This window comes from Lepisosteus oculatus, chromosome 11, assembly GCF_040954835.1.
Source record: "Lepisosteus oculatus isolate fLepOcu1 chromosome 11, fLepOcu1.hap2, whole genome shotgun sequence".
NCBI classification, from domain to species: domain Eukaryota; kingdom Metazoa; phylum Chordata; class Actinopteri; order Semionotiformes; family Lepisosteidae; genus Lepisosteus; species Lepisosteus oculatus.
In genome coordinates, this window is record NC_090706.1 from 15,746,358 (window position 1) to 15,769,749 (window position 23,392).

The 23,392-nt window shown below is 41.0% G+C and overlaps 1 protein-coding gene across 7 annotated transcripts in view; it reads left to right on the forward strand.

Annotated features, from left to right (window-relative positions):
• The first annotated feature begins 508 nt into the window (after nucleotides 1-508).
• Nucleotides 509-23,392, forward strand: part of pde4a (phosphodiesterase 4A, cAMP-specific) — a 208,580-nt gene continuing 185,696 nt past the window's right edge. For 6 of the 7 annotated variants that reach the window (XR_011191108.1, XR_011191110.1, XR_011191109.1 and 3 more), the window contains exon 1: nucleotides 509-2,268. Coding sequence is in view for 1 of the 7 variants with exons in the window: in XM_015349077.2 (XP_015204563.1) it covers nucleotides 1,973-2,268 (296 nt within the window). In the remaining 6 variants the exon portion in view is untranslated. The remainder of the gene's footprint in view (nucleotides 2,269-23,392) is intronic. The other variant, XR_011191112.1, reaches the window with a different exon arrangement.

Sequence of the window (23,392 nt, forward strand, 5' to 3'; positions counted from 1 at the left end):
CCAACTCTGTGAGCATTCCCGGATTAGTTTAACATGAGGATGTCTTCGCCAATACCAGCCACAAACCACAAACCCAACTTTTTCAGGGACAGGCTAAAGTGAGCTATGAAGACTCAGGCGGTGTGTTCTGCTCAACACAAGACAACGTGAAGACTTAAGTAGGAAGAAACAGGTGTTACCTGCGTTCGTTTAAGGACGCACACAGACGAGGTCATGCGGGCTGTGCAGGACGGTTTAGATACAGTCAGCCTTATAATATAAAAAACAATACCAAATTAAATCGGTTCAAATGGTAATATGTATCAACTAATTGAAGAAAAATGACCTCGGAACAGATTTATGCTGTTGCGAATAGCTTGCGCTCTTTGGGTAACAAGAGCGGTCGTTTAACATAAATTTTATGACAGCTCCCCTCCTCTCCCAGGCGATACAGGTAGCAATTAATAGTGGGTGTTCCGTATTGTGGATTTGGGAAATCGAGTTTTTCAGTGTCATTATAGGAAATTCCAGTGTGGTGAGGGGTGTGTGTCGATATTCTGAGTGTCGCCCCCCTCCCCGCCCGCTTATCACTCCTCCAGAAAGCATAGTGGCTAAACGCGCAAAGCGCCTTTGCTGAGCGGAGGAGAGAGAGAGAAGGGAGAGAACCCGAAGCGAACCTTTTCCGTCCGGGTTCCAGAACCCCGGGATCGCGAGCGGAGGCGCGCGCGCTTCGGGAGGGTGCACGGACCGGGAACCTCAGCCAGCGCGAGGGAGGCAAAGCGAGACAGCGCGACGCAGGCACAGGTAGCGATGTCGGAACAGGCGTAATGGTTTATCACGAATCTAACGAAAACAGCGCCGAAAAGCTGAGAAGAAAGAAGAGAGAGCGAATGGGCAGACGAAAGAGCGAAAGAGAGACTTGAATAATCTTTAATTGGCTCCGGGTTTCAATGTTTGACAGGCTAGAGGGGAGAAAAGGGAAGACAAGAAAAGAGAAATCCCCCAATTTTATGTTCAGAAACGACACCGAAGACTACAGTTACACTGGGAACAGAAAAAGAAGAAACACTGAGCGAGGAGGAAATGTCACTTCACAAGAAGCAGAACCACGAAATAATATTTAAATGACAATGTGTGTATGTGGCTGGTAAATCAGCTTTCATAGCATTTATTTTTGAGAAGGAGGAGAGATCCGAGAGAGAGAGCTGCTGTTAACCCACAGTGCGGTCGTTCCAGTTGCAATAGATTCTCAATTGGAGCGTCAGAGCTGGAAATAGAATGATTGCAAACGAAAAACTGACAGGCAGGTACAGGCGCTCGCAGCAATAATACCCAGTGCCCTGTACTGTGCGGGAGGGACAGTCTGCGAGGCTGCAGGCACAGTGGGTTTGCAATAAGCGGACTGATAAAAGCAATAAATTCTACCATAAAGCGATCATACTGCGCCGTGAGCGACGAAGCGCGTAACTTCAGGTTATTTCGTTCCAGCTGTCGTTTTTCTTTATCTGCTACGCTGGGTCCTGTGTGATTCGGGGGCCGGAAAAAAACCCAAGCGAACAAACAATAAACCTACTGTATCTGGATTTAAATAATAAAACGAAGTTTTCGGTCTGGGGACTAATTGCTGAGGACTACACGGGAGTAACAAAAATAACACTTCATCGGAGCCTTTTGAGCGCACAAATTCCCAACTCTGCCTGACATTTTGCACTGTGATGGATTTTTTCCTTCTGTATTTTTTTACATTTCTCTTGCAGGGGATACATTATAAAATAATATGTATGTCTCGGCGGCACTGGACCGGAGTGCGCTGAGAGGGAGAAATATACAGCACTAGTATTGCTTTTGTTGATCGCTTATATTAATATAAATACAATAATATTAGACATTTATTTTCCAAAGTATTCTTAATAGCCAAATTGTTAGCTTTTTTCCCCTCCGTGTTCGAAAATCGGGGGGGGTCTCACAATCTGTACACATATTATTTGCACTAATGATGGAACCACCACCTTGCTCGAAGAAGAGCCTGTCTCTCTCGCTGCCCGTGCCCCGGGAAGGACAGGCTACTCTCAAGCCTCCTCAGCACCTATGGAGGCAACCGCGGACTCCCATCAAAATAAAGCACCGCGGCTACTCGGATACCGACCGGCACCACCACCGGCAGATCGAGCGCTCCAATGCCATGGACACCAGCGACCGGCCGGGGCTCAAGAAGTCTCGGATGTCCTGGCCCTCGTCCTTCCACGGCACGACCAGCACCTCCAGCAGCAACAGTGCCGGCAGCAAACGGTAAGGGCTGCACCTCTCATTCCCCGGCGCCCCCCGTGCTAGTCTTCAGCTTTCCGCGAATTTATTGTTATTTTATTTCCCCGTGCAGTGGCGTTCTGGGTTTCAAACAAAAGCCGGTCTGGGAAGGGGAACTTGTGGGAGTACCACAGCGACCCGCATTTGAAAATGGTTCAGTGTGCGAAGCGAATGTGGGAGGGAGTGGGGGTTCGCTCTGAATTGGGCTCCCGGAAGTGGGCTGAACGAGTAACGGGTTACAGAAACACGTTTCGCACCGGAAACTTGGCTGCACACCAACCTTTTTAGGGTCCATATCAAGCACTTAAAGAACCATGGCATGGGCTCAGTTCTCCAGAGGGCGAATGCGCGTGCTTGTGCCGGAGGCTGCTTTGCCGCGCACGGCTGCTCTGTTGCTCCCGGCAGAGAGAGAAGTCCAGCGTGCTTGTTCGGGGAAGTTGGAGGTGGAGACTTGTCCTGGGTGCCAGTCTCCCGGTCAGAACGGAAAGACGTGTTCAGAAGGCAGAGTGGGATGTGGACTGTGGATTCCTTTGTAGCGTGCTTGTGTTTGTAAGCGTTGGCTCCAGTCTGTAAACGTTGTGGCCCAATACTTGGCTTCACTGTGGCTTTTGGCAGAGAAGGTTTGGCTGTATTTTCGCTGTAAACGACTGGTTTACACATTTAAGTTGTCACTAAAGAGGAGATTACCTTCAAGGTATAACCGTTGAATCCAGTCAATAATTATAACGGCATTTCTGTAACGCATTCTTTGAAAATAACGAAGGCAAACCATCAACGTGGCGGTTTGTGAAGTCTTTCCCTCTCTCTCTCTCCAGGCGCATGAGCTGTCTTTCATTTCTACCAAGAGAGTGCAGCTTAATCAATACAGACTCTTTAGCTGTTCAGTGCCATTCCTACGCCCTCCAGGAAAAACCCAATCTGAATAATTGTTTCTTGCAACTCCACTGTCTTCATAGGAGACCAAACACGGGCTGAGCTGTATAAAGTCTTTTGCAGTTCCCTGATAACATTTCCTTTATCCTGATATTATATTTGGGAAGTATTTTGCACCAGGAACGTAACTACTGTATATATCTTTAGTTATTTATGAATAAAGAATTTATATTGCAAGGTAGACAAGCTGTGTTGTTAAGGGACATAACTCTTTGCTTATTCAAAGATGTGCACCATGTGAAGGGAAATGATTCATATTTCTATTGTTTTTTCCCCCAGGGATTTAAATGTCAACTATTATGGTATGTCTGAAATGGCAAAGCACATGCAAATTGAGTTTTTTTCCTTAAGCATGATGTGTTTTTTTCCCCCCGCATTTAAAAGAAGGTTGGCAGAATAAGACAGTAGTGAAATCACTTTTTGTCTCGTGGATAAATTGCTTCTTCCTGTTTTTGTACTGTTAAACTTTCACCATAGGGCTAGTCAGAATTGATTTTGTTTGAATTAGAGCCCAGATGCTCAGATGTGTAATAGAAAACGAATAAAAACAACCTTTTGTGTCTATTTACAGAATGGTATTCAGAGTTCATAAATATAAGGTTCTTAGCTGGCTTGCAGAAATTTTCAAGGCCAATGTGATGAAGTTGTTTTTAAATCAAAGTGAATTTTTTTCTCCCAATCACAGACGTGCAGTTTCTCTCATTATTTTTCCTGTTGACAGTATTGACTTCTGTTTCCTTTCCAGAACAGCCGGTAACCTGACTCCCAATCATTGTCTCTGGTTCGGGGCTATGTTGACTCATAGGAAGTGGTGCAGCTTAGCTTTGTCAGTGCTTGTAGAATTTCAGATTCCTTGATCAAATCGCCTTCAAAGTCTTCATCGCTCGAGGCAATTTAAAAGTTCAGATTCTTCCATTCTTCCCATATCTAACCATTTTGGCTGCTGTACTCCACACTCTTTCAAATGTTGTAGGGCTGTGTTTATAATGTGGTCACCAGATCTGACCACAGTGTGTAGATTAGGTCAGGCATAGCAGTGCACTGTAGACTTTCCTGCTGATGAGGGCCGTTCTTTAAAAGATTTCTCCCGGCAGACTTGTGCTGTTTCATTGCCCCAGTGAGCTTCCATCCTTTTGTGTTGCACATGCTTTTTACATCCACACCTTCAGAAAAACAGATAACAGAATTTACTGTTGCACAGTTAAAGAGCAGGTTGCTCCAGAATTGTGCAGTGTAATGGATTGCAGTGTTCCAGCAACAAGCCCTATTGATGCAAATGTGACGCTTCCCTATGATTTGCTGTGCTGTTTTGTGTTGTTGTTGATGTTGTTCAGCACATCTAGCCTGGGGCTTGTTTCAAACTGCCCGGGCATTACTAATTTAATTTTTGTTTAGTTCATTTGCTACGTGACACAGCAATTGTGTGTTTCGAGCATACAATTTTCCATGTTTGTTTTCCAAATCTTTAATATAGTCTTTTTGTCCTATGCTGCTCTACTGTATGTCTGCCTGACTGGCCTGCTGTCTGGAATACACTTTATTGCAGTGAAAATGGCAGAGACTGGAGCAGGAGAAAGGCCGGACCGATTTGTTTGGGATGAAGTATTACAAAAAGAGATGGGTGTGCATTTGCTCCCCTTTTGTGATTTTATTTCCAAATGTACATTGATTGAGTTAGATGAAAATTATAGTACGCTGCTCTCATGGGCTCTTCAGTTCTGATTAAAAAATCAGATGTGGCATTTTCCTTTGCATCACGGTTTTTTATTGTTTCCATTCCCCAGCTGTGGAGTTTACTAATTATGTATTCTAACATAAAATTTGAGTTGCATATCAACATGGCCGTTGTGTTTGAATGTTTAGTGGTCAATGGATATGCATGGCATTCGGCATCTTGTGTTAGTCGTTGTTTTACAGCCCTGCTTTTCCTTTATGTGATCCTTGCTATCATGTACAGTACATTCCAATTTATTGGTTATTGCTTTAACAGAACAGAAGTCTCAGGCAAAAATTGAAAACTGTGCTCTTAATAACACACTTTAAAAAAAAATGTGTTTGCAAATTAATGCACCTCAACAAAGCAAGACTGATACAGGCTGCCGCAGAGCTCTTCTTCTTTTCTGGGCTCTCTCCCTCTTGTCTTTAGAGCAACAGTTTCCAGGACAAGCTCTTGAATGTGGGACCGCGCTTCTACAATATGTGCAGTGCAGGCTGGTGATCCCTTCAAAATAAAGACCATTGTATTACAACAAGACCAGCAGAACATAGGTCTGTAGGGGTTTTAATAATAGTTATGAAGGAACAAACATTGTGGGATTTCTTTAATCATGGGCATGAATCTGGCTTTGATGGAAGGAAAAGGGGTAGAGTTTGTTACTCCAGTAAGCCAGGCATTGTTTAATGGCCAGTATCCATTTCCGTAGCTGCGTGCTATCTTTTTGAATAAGCAATTAAAACTGGACTTAGGTCATTAAGCCTGCTGCATCTTCTTCTTTAAATTCATTAGTATCATGGAAAAAAAGAACAACAGTTAATCTCAACAGTTAAGTAAAATGTACATTTCATTTTTGAAAATTAAACTATTTGTAATGCCCATGTAGATTTCAATTTAATAAAACAGCAGACATTCCTTATTTTGCTTAAATCTAATTTCCGTGAGTAAAGAGCTGCATGTGTAATCACACATTCTGTGACAGAGTGGTTTAGTAATGTATCCTGGTGAGCTAATTAAATTGCAGGGTTCTTTTACAGATAGTTTTTTTTTATTAAAATAGACTCCTTTTTTGCTGTTGTGTAAAGAGGTGTCAGTTATTCTGAAATAGTGTAGCAGCTTTTGTAACTCCTCATCAGTCAGATGGACTGGTAAGGGACAAATCTGGCATTGAACAGGAAGATTCGACAGGATTTGCCCGTTGGCAAAGGGAGCTAAGCAAAATCAAATCAAACTCAAAATCAAAACTGATCTGCTCACCCAATTTTTAAATCCCACTGACCTCTGAATCGCTACGACCTGGTACAGAAGAGATTTTGACAGGAATTTGATTGAAGTTTTCCAAATCCTCAGAGGTTTTGATAAAATCAGCCCTAGAGATCAAGTTTAGGATTGAAACAGGGTTGCAGTAGAAAATTAATGTGAGATGCTTTTAGGACTGATGACAGAAGGGACTTGTAAAGGGCCTCTGAGCCTCGGGGGCCCGGAAAAAATGCACAACCAGGTTGTTGAACCTGATGTGTTTATAATCTTCTAAGAAGCTGTCAGTCTTCTCAATTGTACATGCATTCAGACCTACAATATTATGAGTTTTATTAACGTTCTGCATGATTGAGAATGCAGCTTTTCCTCTGTGAGCTATGCTGTCTTTAGCTTCCCATGCTAGTGTACAGACAAACAATGATTTCTGCAGCTGCCTAATGTGAACTCCTACATACGTAATCCAATCCATCCCAAACCTCACATGAGACAGCTGCAGAAAACACAGTTGTTCCCTACCATGTAAATGGCCAGCTACTGTTAGAAGTATGAAAAGCTAATGATTTCAACCCTGGCTGAAGATTTATAGCTCCCATCCTGCAACATCTATCCATTATTAGAAAATCCTTTAACTTTGGTAAGGACCATGGAAACCTTGAGCCTCTCCAAGAAGCTGTGTGAGGGAAGCAGAACTACACAGATGTGTGAGATGTCATACCGGCAGGTGTGTGAAAGATGGGAGAAAAACAGATCAAAAAAGTGCCCAACTCTAACACAGCAGTGTTTTCAGACTGTCCACCATGCTGTCACACACCACAATAATTACATGCAAATGATTGCATCTTAACAGGTTTAATGCATGTACTATTCCAGACATCAGATGCAAGAAAAAGCCGTATGTGATTCTGGGATCAGTTCGTTGCTAGCAATCAAGCAAGTGGGGCCAAATGGCTTTGTCTCATTTGTAATCCTTCTTAAATTCTTATCATCCAGTAAGAGAGTGCTGTGATGGAATTGTCTTCTGTGACATTGACATCCAGTACAGAGACCTGCTTTTAGCTTTTAAATGAAAAAAGAAAACAAAAACAATCTCTTTTTGAAAATGTTATGAAGAAAAAATTGATTTAGAGCTATTGTTTTGATCTCTAGTATAACAAGCCCTCATAGGCAAAGCGAATTTGAGACACACAGATTTCACTAGGTTTACTAATTACTGCTTCTTGTGAAAAAAATAGAGTAATTGTCACAAAATGAGAAGCACTTAGGTTAGATTAGGTAATGCAAGTCTTTCACAGCAGTCTGTCTTTCAAAAAGTCTGCAGGAATCATTTTAAGGGCTTTCCGTTGTGGGGAGGGTGAACAAAGCTAGTATGCTAATACAGTAAGAAGGGCAAAGGGCAGCAAGATCAACATAGCATCCTGCTGTTCTTCCGCAGTATTCGGTAATTTAAAACTTTTCAACCATTGCAGCAGAATAAAGTAAAAAAAAATCTTTAATCTTCACTTGAGGTTCACTGCCTATATATATATTCTGCCTTTATAAAATCATTCCTCAACTTACCACCATGTTCAGTGCTTATCTCGTCCTGGTGCCACGCAGGCAGAAATCTTGATTTCAGATGGCGTCCTTGGCTTGGGACTAATGTTGGGGAGGGAAAAGAAGAGAGGCTCTTGTCAGCAAGCTACCAGCAGCCTCACTGGAAGGCTCACCTTGTGTAAATCAATAGACTGACTATCGGCCGATCGATGAAGAGTTTATCTTGTACATGACCACAGACAAGCACACTCTCCTTTCTTATTGAAATCATATGACATTGTATCGATAAGTTTGGCACGTGCATCGTGGCTGGTATCTATAGGAAGAGAAAGACCATAATCATGTTTATAATGTTCTTAAGATAATGTTCAATTACAACAATGCAAGCCCTGTGTGATGTGGTTTTGTACTCAGTCATCAACTTTCTAAGGTTAGTGTTTTTTTCCTGCATACTGTATGGAGGGATTCCATGGAGCATTCCTCAGCCTCTCAAAAACCTTATGTGGAAGGTGCACATTGAAAGTGATTGGGTCATCTCGAACATTGAGAATGTTATGAATAACTCCCACATTTGACAAAAGCACAAGTCTACATCTTTTCTCACTCTGGCCTATGAAGTCACAGGAGCGTTTTTAGCTGCTACCATTGCAAGACAAGGGCACTGGCTCAAGATTTTCTTTCTTTGTGAAAGAATGGACTGTGGTTAACTTGGAGTTTTCTGTTGTTGCCACAAAGGGGGCATCACATGCCCACTATGAGCTGCAAATTATATCACAGCCAAAAACTGCAAGTCTGAAAGGTTTTGAAAAGGCCTTGTGAGGAGTCTCCGTTAATTCTAAATATTTATAGTTTGGAAGTTACAAGCATGATTCCCTTGTTTTGTGTGATAATTAAATAATTCTGTGATTATGTCATACATAATTAATTTATGTAATTGTGTTTTTTTCTGAATTTGATATTTCAGATATTTGATCACTAGAATTATAGCCTTATTTTTTAGATGAACGGTGTGTGACTTTAGTTGAGATGCAATTATGTTACATTGCCTGTTACAAAAATCAGAAAACAAGAAGGCTTGAAATAATAAACATTATAATGCAAATCTAAAATAGTCAAACATAGTGTTATGGTTTGCGAACAGCCGGAAATACATTGTAACCAGGCTGAATAGGAGAATCAAATGTTGAAAATGCCATTACCAGTAAAACACAAAGTACATCCAGTTCTTACATGGTTTTGTGGATTGAGAAGATCCTGCAGGCTGTCTGTTTCGTGAAGTACTGTAGCTGTCCTGTCAGTGGTAGCACCTCTGTGAGTTATTGAAAATGACTGATACACAGTGCGGAAATTTGAATGTATGGGAACATGCCAAGTGTTGGATTATTGAGCAGTTAGTGCCCCAGTCATGACCTCATCTGGTAACAGCTTCCTGCTCCCCTGATAGTGTCCTTCAACCCAGCCATTCTTCAACCCAACAGGTTCTGCTGCTCTTCCTGGAGAGTGTTGAAATGGGAGAGCCAGGTTTGTGACAAGTACAATCAGCTCTCCAGTATTAGTGGACATTGTGTCCTACAGGCTTTGCTGCCCCTTCCAGTCCTTTGGATACCACTTGAGCTTGCTGGTCCCCCTGGTTCTCAGTTTAAAATGCAAAGTCTTTTTTTCAGTTACTGTGTGTCAGTTTTGGACTTGAGCGTGGGCATTTGTTCACCAGCTGTGATGTCGAACAGTTTCAAAACAAGAATAGAAATAAAAATGTGTTGTATCCCAACTATAAAGAGATAAGCGCATAAACCAATATGTTGAAGACTTCTGGCAGAGGGCAGCCCTTCACAACAAACATTGATTTTCCTTTTATTCTTGTAAATTTTCCAAAATTCTTAATGGTTACTTTATAACATGAAATGTGCCGAGCTAAGCTGTTGTTTAAGTGTGTTAACATTCTAAAACCTTTTAGTGCATAACAAGCTTTTTTTTTTGCCATCTGAAAACAATATTTGAAAAACATTTCTTAAAAAACTGCCCGAATCTTAAAGCCTGTGAGTCTGGTTTATGTCTTGCATGCAGTATGTACAATAGAGCCCTGTGAACAAACCAGTTGGCTTTGATATCTGGTCACGTTATGGCACGTGTGTTCTTGTAAAGTCATTTATAATGATGCATTGCCAAGAGGTTGCTGATAATATGGGATAAAGCAGTAAGCAATGCTGGCTTTTTTTTCCCTATTACTTTTGTCTTTGAGATAAGATTCCTCTAATGTTGCATTGTGCAATAAATGCAGCATGGCTGTTTGGTTACTGCCAGATTTCACTATTGACCTCACCAGGCACAGAACAAGAGCCCTTCTGATCAATGAACATAACAAAGACAAGCATTGAGTTTAAATGGATTGTTGATTAACTAATTACAAATGAAACTGTGCTTACTCTGATTTAATTGAGAATGTATAATGAATTAAAAATAGCCGTAGTTAAAAAGGTTCCTTATTGTGTCGTCCCTAAAATGTTGATCTTTCAGCAAACATAGTTTGCAATATATTAATAAATGTTAATCGCCATGTGTGTATCAAGACTATTATTCAGAAGTGCAGGTGTGTTCTTTATTTTCATTCCCGTGTTGTTATGGTAAAGTGATACAAAGCATCTGTGCTCCTCTCCAGCAGAATGTTACCCACTGAAGGCATTAGTTACTAATTTATTTGGCTGGCGCTTTTATCCAGTGTGAGTTGCACTTAAACAACTACTGTATGTATTTTACCGGAAAAATTCCGGTGAAGTACCTTGTTCACGTGTTGAACAGTAGTGTCCCTCTTACTGCTAAAAGAGAGCTTCACAGTCCTGCTAACTAGACATAGATTACTCTTGGTTTGCAATATTTTCTCCTGCAACAGGAATCGCCTTGGGAAAACAGCCCCTTCTAAAACACTGCAACAAGGAAGAATGCACAGATATACAAACTAACAATTATCTGATGATCTGCCTGCATGAATCTATTATGTTATCCATCAATCAATCTGTCTGTTCTGTTTTGTCTTAAGTAATCTAATCTGTAATTGTATTAAACCTTTTCTGGTCCTGTTAATGGAAATTGTGCACCTGTTTAGTAAACTCAAATCCCTGTCTGTGCTAATCACAGTAGGACCAGGGCTGGACCTTATTTGACTGTGTTTGATTATGTCTCTGAAGCTCTGCCAGGTGCTGTGAATTTGCTGTTCTTTTCTTCTGTTACTTATCATCTTCCAAGCATTTTTGGATTCAACAATTGCCTGTCAGTTTAAGGAGCGAACTCTCTCTTTATCAAAAGGCCTTTCTGTGTTACTGTACCTTTCAACTGAAAGCTAAGGGAAATTCACAGCACAGAGATTGCAGATCACACTGCACCTTTTTGAAAACCCCAAATGTTTCTACAGCCTCTTGTGTAGGCCTGCAGATCATCTGCAGCAACACCCAAAATGAACAATCATCACTTTAAAAGCCTACTGCAGTATTTTCTTTAAGGAAGATATGACAGTCTTTCTCTCATTTTCATATCTGACAATATTCCTTTTTTACAAAAGGAGCAGAAAGGAGAAAAACTAAGACCACAGATTTCTGCATCATCCAGTTTCCTTGGATTTTTGTTTTTCTTATGTTTACATTCCAGTACAGTCTGAACTGTGTTCCAAATCATTTTCAAATAATCACTGTAGTTATGTATGTTTTGCTTGTTTCTTAAATCTGATCCGTGAGTAGCAAACGTTGTGAAACAGCAGCAGACATCATGTTTTTCTCAGATGTTTCCGCTTTAATTGACATATATGAATCACCAATTGGCAAAGATGACTAACTGCTACTCCCTTTAAAAGCTGTGAGAATCGGCATGAAGAAACTACATGCTGGAGGGTGAGGAAACAGTCCTGATAGACATCCCTCATCTATAAGATAAGCTATTCAGAGTTCAAGCTCTTTTTCAAACTTATCCAGGTGCAGCTAGGCTCTGCCAGTGACAATTAGTTTTCAGACACTACAAAAGTTAATCTCAGGTCGTCATTTCACTTATCATTGTCTTCCCCTCTCATCTCCAGCGCTCCTAAATGTCATTCTCTAATAACTCTTCTTCAGTAGCTCCTGACAAGTAACGCTACAAAATGACCGCCGATCATTTTAAATGTTATATTAAAGTGAAGAGGCCTCCCTGCACTAGTGTTGCTAGGATACGTCTTTTGTGGGAGGATAAAATAATGCAGATGTTAAACAACAACGAAAAAAGGAAAAGAAAACTAGATATAATTTTTTTTGTCATTGGTATTAAGTGAAAGATTGCATCAAATACAATTCTGTAGTCTTAAATTAAACATCTGTAAAAAAAAAATCTGTAAACTTAAATAAAACTGTTTATTTGATATGCAGTGTCCCCACTTTGACAGTTTGAAACAGCCATAAGAACAGAATAATGTCATGAGAGGAGGCTTTTTAGCACTTTGCACTTTTTTACTGGTCCAGTACGTTATTGATTCTAGGATCTCATCTTTTACCCAGTTATTTACTGGGAGTCTGGTGGGATGCTTTAAATGTATAATTACATTTCACCACATGTTTTATATTTCAGAAGAAAAGTTCATCCACAGCCAGTCTGAACCCTGCCTGGTTGCATTAGTGCCTTGAAATGAAACTAAATCCCAGTGGCCTTTGCCATTCCCATTATCACTCTAGATATCACTTTAGAAAAGCTTTAATCGCATCAAATATGGGACACCTTTCACGTAATGTATTATTAGGGAGTAATGACTGTGTAGGCTTGATTTGGGAGATCTTACGTGGACTAGGTTACAAGAGTGCATTACTAGTGAGTGACTTAAATGGATAATCTTATCATTTTGCATCATGGATCCAATGTCTTCAATTAAGTAATAAGGAAGGCTCAGTAGGAAAGCCAGCATACCCATTTAATGGGACCAGTATTTGTATGACAGCTTTGGTAGCCCCCTTTGAATCATCAGCAGTTTAAAATTGGGGAAAGATAGTTAAACTGGTCCACTTAAGGAAATGAGCTATTCTATACATTGATAATTGATTAATAACTGGAAATCATACCATATTTAGAGAGTTTGGGAATCTATTTGTTGAAAATGATTATATGCTTCAGTCCTTCACCCCGTGAATGCTGGAACACTTCCAGACCTATTATGTGCTTAATTAGATGCACCTGGGACTAATTAACTGATGAGACATGAGGCTGGATCGCATGCTGAGTTTATCTGGGTTCCACACACCTGAGGCTCTCTGGGAAACACTCACTAGAGGGGCCTGATCTTGCCCTTCTGCCCTCCAGATTTCTATCTGATTTCCATGGATAGCGTTTCGTGGCTTGGCAGGCACTTCAGCATTTCTGGAATATTAAAAAGGATTCACAGGTGGTGGGGGAGTGATGGAAATATACAACTAGGGAGGTGTGCTCTTCTCAGCTTTCAGTTCATAGTATTCTTCGCTGAAGTGTTAAATAATTCACTTTATACAGAGACAAGACACAAAATTAGGCAAATACTGAAAGAGACATCACATCTCTTTCTTTAATTCTGAAGTATAAATAAAAATCATGAACCTCTAACCAGACATAGTATTTTAAGAAATTGATTTAAATTTTACAGTACTGTATGTCACCTGTGTACAGTTCAGTACTGTATATCAGGTCTGTGTTTTTAAAAGATATTTACTTAATGACTGATGTTATCTTAATAAAAGCTGTTGTGGATTTTTTATCTGTTTAAATTGATTACCACCACAGTGATGCCCAAAAGGCTCGTGACTCCAGAAATTGCGTTCTTTGGTTTGGTTTTATCTCTTGGGAAGTTATTAAGCTTAAGCCCTGATAACACTTATTGTCATTACAGATAATAGTGTGTCTTGCACTGCTTTGTCAGGACCCAGTGCTGCCTCCCTCTTTCTCTCTGTCTGGCAACCTTTCTCTTTTTATCTTGCACCTCTCTCTCTTTCTGTCTCTCTTTTGCACTCTGTCTGTGTCTGTCTCTCGGAGTTTGTTGTGCTAAGTGTTTACATCCTGAAATGAGGCCTTTTGCCAGATTGCTGTTGCCTGCTTTCATGCAGATAAAAGCAAAGCAGACAGAGGATAAATAAATGAATAAATTTAAGAAATATGGAAAAAGTTGCAACATTTCAGCTTTTTAGAGATAGCAACATTTCTTTAGGTAACGATGGTTTAATGTGGAAACGTGAGTCATTGATGGCAGGGTGATTCAACCTCACAATACAATACACAATACCTCACAATACAAGACCAGTGGCTTTGTGATGTCACAGTCCACGTATGTCATATGCAGCCGAGAAACCTTTTAAGTCCACCTGACTAAATATGCTTCCTGAGGGGAACATAAACTAAGTCAAAGACTGTTTGTGTCTGAAGAACCCTAAAGGCTACAAACATACAGTTATGCATTCCAATGAGGCTGAGAGTGAGCACAGAGAATGGAAGTTGGAAGGGGTTTAGTTTTACTTGGCAGGAGGGATAATGCTGATAAACCTTATTGCATGCCTTCAATTGCCTCAAAAAGCAGTGCTAGAATCTTCAGTGCTAGAAGATTGGACAAACAGTGTGTTACATACAGCTCGTTGTGGAGTGGATGAGAAAAAGCAGCACCTGGTAGTTTGCAAAGGAACATGCAGCCTATGCATGCTGACGCAGCTACCCACCTGACCTGGTAGTTGGGTCACATGGTTTTTGCAGGGTCTGAAGTCGATTGTGCGTGTGGATTTTTTTAGAAATGTGTACGATCCCCCTTGGGAGATGTTTCTAGTAGTGTTGACAGCAATGTATTTTGTTAAATATACACCTGATTCAGCCGATGCATAAACGTCCCGTGCTTGCATATTTCTTTTAAGTTTCCTTTAGAATGCATGATCTAAGCTAAGAACAAGTTGTGCACTTTCAGGTAGCTAAGCCCAGAGAAACAGGGTGCCGAGTCAGTGGCAGGGGAGACATGTCGACGTACACATTGGATAGCTTGAGCAAGGGGAGGTGAGCCAAGCAACACAGGAAGTCAAGAAACAGCTTGTTCTGCGTCTCGGTGCTGAGAAGGGAAAGCATTCAATCATGTGCCTTTTATTTTTACAAACGTCCACCCTCAGACAGCATGGAATCGCTGTTTTCACCTATTGTTTTAATAGCCTTATTCAAGCCTCAGATGGAAAATAAAGCTTGTGCTGCCCCTGGGCTGATCTGTGCCTTTAGGTAATGTACTGTTTTTTTAGAACAGACAAGAAACAACATTAAAAAAAACAGATCTCACCAAAGGCTCAATTATCTCACCAGGCTTTACAAGAATCGTGCGATGCAAAAAACTAAAATAGAAATAGTCTATTAATACTGTCAGCCTTTATTTTTTTCTGAGGCTCAGGGGGGCAGAGATGGCACAGCAGCCAATTATAATGAAGATTGAGTGTAATTTGCGGTCCTTACAGTTCACTGGAGAACACAGTTGGGTTTCCCAGGCAGGTGGAATATGTCTCGCCGGTGATGGTGACACCCAGCATGTGTGTGACACAAGTTCAACACCTTCATCCCTTTCCCGCTACTGATACTATTTATCCATCCGTGGATAACAGAGGACCTTGAAGGAGTTAGGATTCTGTTTAGCAGGTCCTTTATTTTCATTTGTGTCAGCGCATCAGAGGGTGAGGGGGGAGGGATGCCCCCAGAAAATAAAGTTGCTGCACCAGGGAGCCTCCTGAAATAACAAAGGGTCACATCACTAATACAGGTACATAACACAGGCTGTTCAATACTGTAATTTGTCACCAGATCTGGGCATCTTCAGCATCCCTAGCAAGAACTAGTGCCGCTTTTGTTCAGCTGTGTATTCCACCCAATTAATATGAATTGTGAGTGAAAGCATTGATGCTTGCTGGGATTATGCTGCGTTAAAAATGTATAGCTGCATACTTCACAATGTAGTTTGGATTTTGTACGGATCTCCAGATAATGCATGTACTGTTACAGTCTATGTTCCATCATAATGCAGCAAGCAAGAACATAGAATTTATCATACTTGTCATGGACTGCTTATTGAACCGTTTTACTGTTTTCCCCATTTCTGAGATGTGGTCCAGGCTTAACACTGACATAATCTGAAGAAAAGGAATTAATTCAAAATGCATTCAGGACTGAATATAGAAGGAACTCCATCTAGAGTGGTGACAATGAATCTGTTAAAACTGGGGTTCAGAAGGTGGATTAGGTCCTTGGGTCAATATCATGGTTAGCAATCAAAGGAGAAAGTCAGGTTAAAGGGCCTCATCTCACTTGCAGCCTTTCTTCCGTTCTTTGAATTTAATGCGTTTTATGCAGAATTTGAGCCTACATCTGGGATTGTTCTATTCTCCTCGGAGACCATGGGCCATGTAGTGTGGCCCCACAGTAGAGGCTGCTGTCTGTCCTTGTGCTGGAGCGCCGCAGTTGCTACTAGAAGTCTTCCCCCTGCTGGGGCTGCACGGTTACTGGCAGGATGCAACTCGCTGCAGCGACTCTGCCTGTCTCCTTCCTTCTCAGCAACAGCAGCCCATTGAGAAGTTTCTCTCCATCTCCCCTCCCTCTCGCTCTCTCACAGAGCCTAAGTGGTCCTGACAGATGAAGGCGAATGTCGTCGCTCCAGTTTAAGCGCTGTCTGCTCTGATGTGTCGGGATGCACATAGCAGGGAAGTGTTGGAGGGAGATGTGGAGAGACTAGCAAAGGCCGAGGAACAGCACAAAGCTCGCTCTCTGCAGCCAAGCTGGAGCAAAAAAAAGTTTTTGAATGACAAAGTGAATGTCTTTTACAAGTGAGGGTGAGCCTAGATTAAAAGCACTGAAAAGTGAATGTTTCACCTCTGTTTCCCCAAAAGAAGTGCTTGCTGGTGAATATTTCATTTGCAGTGCTCATCCCTTCATTTAATGTGTGAAATAGCTCTATAGACAAATAATAGCTGACACTGAACGAGAGAAATTTGAGAAAAGGGCATTCTTGAAATTCAGGACAACAAAAAAGATTTGTTTGGTCATTCAGTAGAAAAAACTCTTTGCCCCATCTGGCAGTATTTTCGTTGCCCTTGTCAGAAGTGTCAACCCTTATGCTCTCATTGTTCTAATGGTCCAGTGTAATAAAACATAATGAAACCATAGATAATCACAGCAAATGCATGATACATCCATAGGAGAAGCATGGTAAATGTGACAACTATGGCAAACTATGTTTCTGTGCACCTCAGCCAGTGGCAAGACAAAAGGGTTTTTCATGCCAGTGCCTTGACTGATGGCCTCTCATAAGTCACGAGGTTCTCATTGATCCATTCAGCTAACTGCACCCAGTTTCTATTAGTTTTTGTGCACATGTATGGAGCTGCAATTTAGATGATTAACAGTCAAGAGTTAGTGCCTTTTTTTAAAAAAAATGAGATGCTGTTAATTAGATTTTTCTTCTTCTTTTTAAAGAATGCTAACAGTCATTTGTTATAATCAGCATATCAAACAATCAGCTAATAGACTAGAGCTGGCAAGGAGAGAGATAATGAAGAGGGAGAGCAATTAAAGAATCATTTTTTGTTATGCTACAGTAAGACATAAAGGGCTATAGTTTAACAAAATACTTAGCAGTGGGCTCACAGCTTTGAACGAAAGTGTCCTACAGTGGGTGTATAAATACATACACTTTTTTTGTCCTTGCTTTGGCAGCACTTGTACTATTGTTGGTTCAATACATGTGTTATATGTACTGTATGTATGTGCATACAGATGTAGTGTTTTAGGAATCTCCTTGAGTTCTTCATGTGTCTCCCAGGAGATCAATAAAAAAGGTTAATAAGATATTGTTAATTAAGGCTAGTGTTAATGAAGAGAATGTCATTTCTCTTCTCCGAAATGTAAATGAGGATGAAAAAACACTGCAACAACAAAACACTTGCAGAGGGACTGAAAAGAGCAAAAAACATTAAGACACAAATCCGAGCACAGTAATAACCCTGAGGCGGTAAAGTCTGCCTCGGTGTGTAATGAGGTGTGCCTGGTCGAGGCGTCCCGGCATCATTCTCATTTTGCCAACAATTAATCTTGTTTCCCTTTACCTGCACTGTAATTGTTACACGAATGTGTCAGTGGAGGAGAGTTCCACTGGTGCTATTTTACGCACTGAATAATAGACGGAAATTAATATATAGCCAGCATAAAAATCTCTTTTTATTACTTTTTATTCTCGTCTTTTCTGGGAGCCCAGGCAGAATTACTGTCATTAGACGTGTGAACTGGTGGTTGTAGCTAGTGCCTGGAGGTGCACAAAGGCCTTGTTTATGACAGAGCAGAGAGTGAGGCAGAAACAGCCGTGTACACTGTATATGCTTATGTATTTGGCTGAGAAAAGTCAGCTTCAGAAAAGTCTGTTAGGATTTCTTTGCGTTTTCCAAAAGAGCATATGTTAGAATCATGACATGTTAGGGATGTTTATCAAGTTTTAATGTTTTTGCCAATTACTTTTATTTGTTCATGTTTAAATCCGTTACATTGTGGTTCTGATTCTAGAACAAGGGCTGCCCAGTATTTGCCTGCAGGGCAATCTGTTTTCTCTGTTAATGAGTTAAACCAGCTTGGTTGGCTTGCTTAACTGGACCAATCTAACAGTGTCTCCCAGTTCTTCAGGCTCTGCTGCTTCAACGAGACTTTGAAAATCTGCAAACACAGTGTCACGCCCTCTGCAGCCAGAGGGCGCTCCTTCTCTGACCTGTCCCTAGTTTCCGGTCTGCTGTCCTTCCTGTCCCTCTCTTTCCCTTGGGCTATATATTTCCGGGTCTTGCACTCTGTCCTCGCTCAGCATTGATGTTCGGATGTCCTGAGACCCGCCTAGCACCAGGGCGCCCCACGTCCGCTCCCTGAGGGCATAGGTTTCTATACGGCATTCCTGAACTCTTTGCACTAATGATCCCGGGCCTTTTTCCCGTCTCGCCGCTACACATATGGGTCTTTTTCTGCTCTCCTGCTCCCCACGGCTAGTCCCTTTGGACGTCTGTGACACACAGTGGATTGGTCACCCCTAGAGATTGTGTTCTGCACTGTATGAGATTTTTGCCCTTATAAAATTATTTCAGTTTCAGTTTAATGATTTTTTCTACCTTTAGAGCTTTACAATATACATAAACTGCGGTGTTTGTTTTACTGAAATGCATTGCATTCCAGTTCCATCTGAATAGATCTAAATAGGGTATTTGATTATTTTTTGACCATTTGTAATAAAGTGACATGGCTGCTGGGGCTATATTATACAGGTAGCTGGTATTATTGGATTTATGTGGCGTATTCTGATCTGTCACTGGCATAGCGTGCAGAATTATGGAAATGGCACAAATGTGTTATAAAACACCAACTTCAAATCATGCAACAAGGTACAATGAGTTTTGTGTTTGGTCCAACAAATTTTTCAAGGCCCAGGTTTTTAAGTTTGTCATAATCTTTTTCTGTACTTTACACACACAGACGTTCCGGGTGTGAATGCTGGGTTAGATGAGGTATCTAACATCTGTGTTTTTGTATCTTAAGCCTGACTTTTTCTTACTGTGAAATCCACCCACCTTTGGCAAATCAATATGTGCTTTTCCACTTTTTTTGCATCTGAGAAATGCTTTGTTTAAAACAATATTAGTAAGTAGTTTTTTTTCTTTTTTCTTACTGAAAGAACTTTGCACAGTAAAATATGTAAGTGCTTACATGATTAGACTGAGCAAATATCAGAGATGTTAATAGTGGCCATGCATAGAGAGAGAGAATTGTGATTGTGTGCCCTTCTAAAGAAAATCAGGTATGGTCAACAATCAAGAGTAGGACATTGAAGAAAAAGCACTGTTTTGCCCACATGCAATATGAAGAAATAAGTGTGGGCTATGCATGCTTTATTTTCTTACAGTTACCTCCAAAGAAGTATATTCTTATTATTGAGTATGGTGTTTCATGGTGGCAGTGTGAGTCTGAATGTAACAGAGGGCTAATCTATCAAACACCCAATCTGGTGCTGTGGAAGGCTGGATTTACTGGTTAATGGGTAAGTCCCCTGCTCTAAAATGAGCAATAATGCAGAGACATATCCTTGAGCCATAATGCATTCACAAAGAAGGAACAGGACATTGTAAACCTCTCTGATGTTCACTGACCTATTTTATTCTTACAAGAACATAAGAAAAGTTACAAATGAGAGGAGAGGAGGCCATTCCACCCATCCACCCTATATAGTAGTTTGTAGCAAATTGATCCGAGGATCTCATCCAGCTGATTTCCTGAAAGAAGACCGGGTATCAGGTTCAGCAGCATGGCTGGGTAGCTTGTTCCAGATTCTCACAACCTTTCCACATGCATTTAAAATGTGCTTATCCCTGCAGGAGACTGTGGTGGTGTCTGTCTGCCATAGCTGCATGGAATAATTTCTTAATAAAATTGGCATCTTAATGTGAAGAAAGGTTTCTTCGCATGGAGATAACTGGAATTTTGAAAAGCATGCTAGAATCGTTTATCACTCACAGTGGCACACAAGTAAACCAAGTGGGATGCTAGATATTTCGGCACTAGTTGATTAACCAAACATAGATTTTTGCCTTAGATGTCTGCAGCAGTTACTTAGCTACAAACTCTGTACTCCAGGCGCTGGACAAGACCCAGTGAGCTTGGGTAACAATCCTGTGGTTAACAGGGTATACTGTGATAACAACAGGAGAAGTGGCTCTGGGTCTACTGAGCTCATACCATTCTCTTAGTCATCGATGGATCTGTTTACATGTTTTCCCCACAGAAAGGCTTCAGTTAATTCAGCCTTTGCAAGCTTCTTATTGTACTCTCTCTTGATTGTTTTGTACTGTCTCTCTCTCTTATCTGTATTTTTTAATTTTGCTGATGCCAGGCTCAAGCATGTGAACATGCTTGAAAAGAAAACCGCTTGTCTTCTCGAACCCTCCAGTTGTTCGCCTCTCAGCGTGTGATGTTCATTCGTGTTTTTCCTGATGAGTTGAATTGATGGGTTATTGATTAGTGAGTAAAGGTCAGGTGCATTCCACCTTGCAAGCACTGCAAAGGGACGGCAGGGTGTCTTCATGGCCCTTTGGTTGTGCACTCTGTTCTCTATGTGTTAAGCTCTAGTTTACACCTATTCCAGGCTGTACAACAAATCAGTGAGTATAACAATGGAATCAGATGTTGCTCATACAGTATACTCTGTATAAACTTCTCTGTTTACGTATTTGTCTCCTTCAGTTTACACCGGAGTTCTGTTACTATCCCTGCATAGTATTCAAGCAGTCTGTGATGAGTGCTTGAACACCGTACCATAACTGCCTTGTATTGTGAGACATGAGCCATTTTGGGTAAATTGGACTCCAGATGTGTACAGTAATTTCCTCTCTTCCAGACTTTACAGACCAAAGACTCAGATAACACAGATGAAGCAGGGGAAGTTAATTGTTTTCACCAAATATATGTCCGTACGTATTTATTCAGACTAAATTTAACGAGCATGAATTATCCAACAAGTGGGTGTTGACTTGTATGCAGATCCCTACAGACAAATTTTGGAATGGCTCAAAGTACTATTCAGCAGAGTAGCATACCCATCCCTGAAGATGCAAATTATTAAGAGGTATTGGATATGAAGCTGTTCTTGCATGGCATCTTTGGAATTTTCCTTAAATAGAAGTCTTAAAGCCCTTTACCTTGGCACACTGCGTTATCTGCCTCTGAGATTCACTGTGGTTGTGTTGTGTTGCTATCTTTATGCACTGTTAACCTAAATACATCAGCAGCTTTATACAAGTATACCCAATTTTTAAGCTAGTTCATCACTTTATTTCTGTAATAAGGGCCCTCAATATTATTTATTGCTATCTCAAATGAGAATGCCATTTCAGAATCGATGCATGGACATACAGTATAAGATTATTATCTATCCACTCAGTTTAACTATACCCTTTGATGAATAGCTCTTAGACTTGAAGCAGAGTGAAGCAATCTTGAGTGCAGAGTAAAGAAATACAAAAGCAATTTAGAAAATGCTTGAAACCTTGTCTTTTTATACTTTAAGGCGAAGGCTCACCAATTGTTTGGTAAATCGAATCAGTGGAGCAGCAGTTAGATCTGTGGACTTCCAGTCATGGGTTCAAATCCCAGTTGGAGGCACTGCTTCCATACCTTTTAAGCAATTTAACTTACACAAACTACTTTAGCAAAACCAATTGTAAAATGGGTACCATTAATTTGTATGTAAAACATAATTCATACCTCTGGAAGTTACTTCAGAAAAAACTGTCAGCCAAATAAAATAAAGGATTAGATAAATTCAATAAATGATGTTTGCTTTGAAGTTTGCAGTTGGTGTGATCCAGTGCAATCTTCTGAAAGGAACAGAAGTGGATGGAATTGATTAGGTGCACTGAACAGTTCTCACATTGGTTAGACAGAAGACAATTTGGTATGTACAATGCTTGCTTGTTGCATAAAGCATCTCACAAAAAGCAGACCTTTTCGTAACACTACTGTGCAATTTCAGCCACTTTTACATGACAGATGTTTTCAGACGTTCAAAAGCGATTGCGCCCAAACGGATTGCAGATGCAGAGTAGCAATTATTGTGACAAGCAGTTTCCTTCTGCCTTTTTGTACTGGTGCTGCTAATTCAATAGGAAGCCGGAATTAGTAGCAGAAAACCTGCTATGGAGGGAGGTGGGGTGCGCTCAATGATCCATCACATTGGTGTGTGTTTGTGTGGTGAGGGGGGTCACATGACTCCTCATCAGTGAGCTTATTATAGGATGGGCATCATAGCAATGCCTTGGCTGTTATTGGCACTGAAGAGTAATCTGATGAAGCTGAGAAATAAATGCCCGTCATTCTGTCCTGCATTACTTTCATATTCTTACACCAAAGAATTCAGTAAACCTTGAGTGTACTATGGTTTTCAGTTCCATTTTTCAGCTTTGAATAATCGGTTCAGAGTAAGGCCTCTGCTCAGGGAGGCTGAGGTCGGAAAAGAACAGGAGCATGTGGGAATTTAACTCCAGCTGGTGCTGGAAAAGCCGTGAAACAATGCTGTCCGCAGTATACCATCTGTTTTTTCACCGCTCCGGTCAATGTACCTCCTGCACAATCAAAATCGAAAAGCAGAGAATGAGAGGCCTAGATTTGTCGCCAACTGCTTTGGAAGCCAACTCAGGGCGAGAGAGATATAACAGCCATCTGTCCTGCACAGAGGTGACTCCGCGTTGCTGGAAAATGCAACCAGTGGGGCTTAGTTAGGAATTGCCAAGCTCCCATGAGCTGCACAGCAGTGAAACCCAGCCTTCCAAAAAAAGGATAAGCTGCATGGAGGCCTACAGGCATCAGGCACAGGAACATAGATAAACCTGCAGAGACTTTGAAAGCTAAATGCGGCTTATCAGACATAATTCCTACGAATAAGCAGATGGTGTCCCCCTGAGAAAAATGGAGAATGCTACATGACCCTAGATCCTTGGATTTGGTGTGATGCATCCAGGCTGCTTCAGCTGTCAGAGCTTGTCTAAAAACTATAGGCAATAAAGCTGGGGGGAGCAAAAAACTACAGAGCAGTTACATTCCTGTGGTTTAATTGGCCCAGTACTACAGTGAATAGAGAGAATTGTAACCCTAACGTGGAAAGAAAAAATG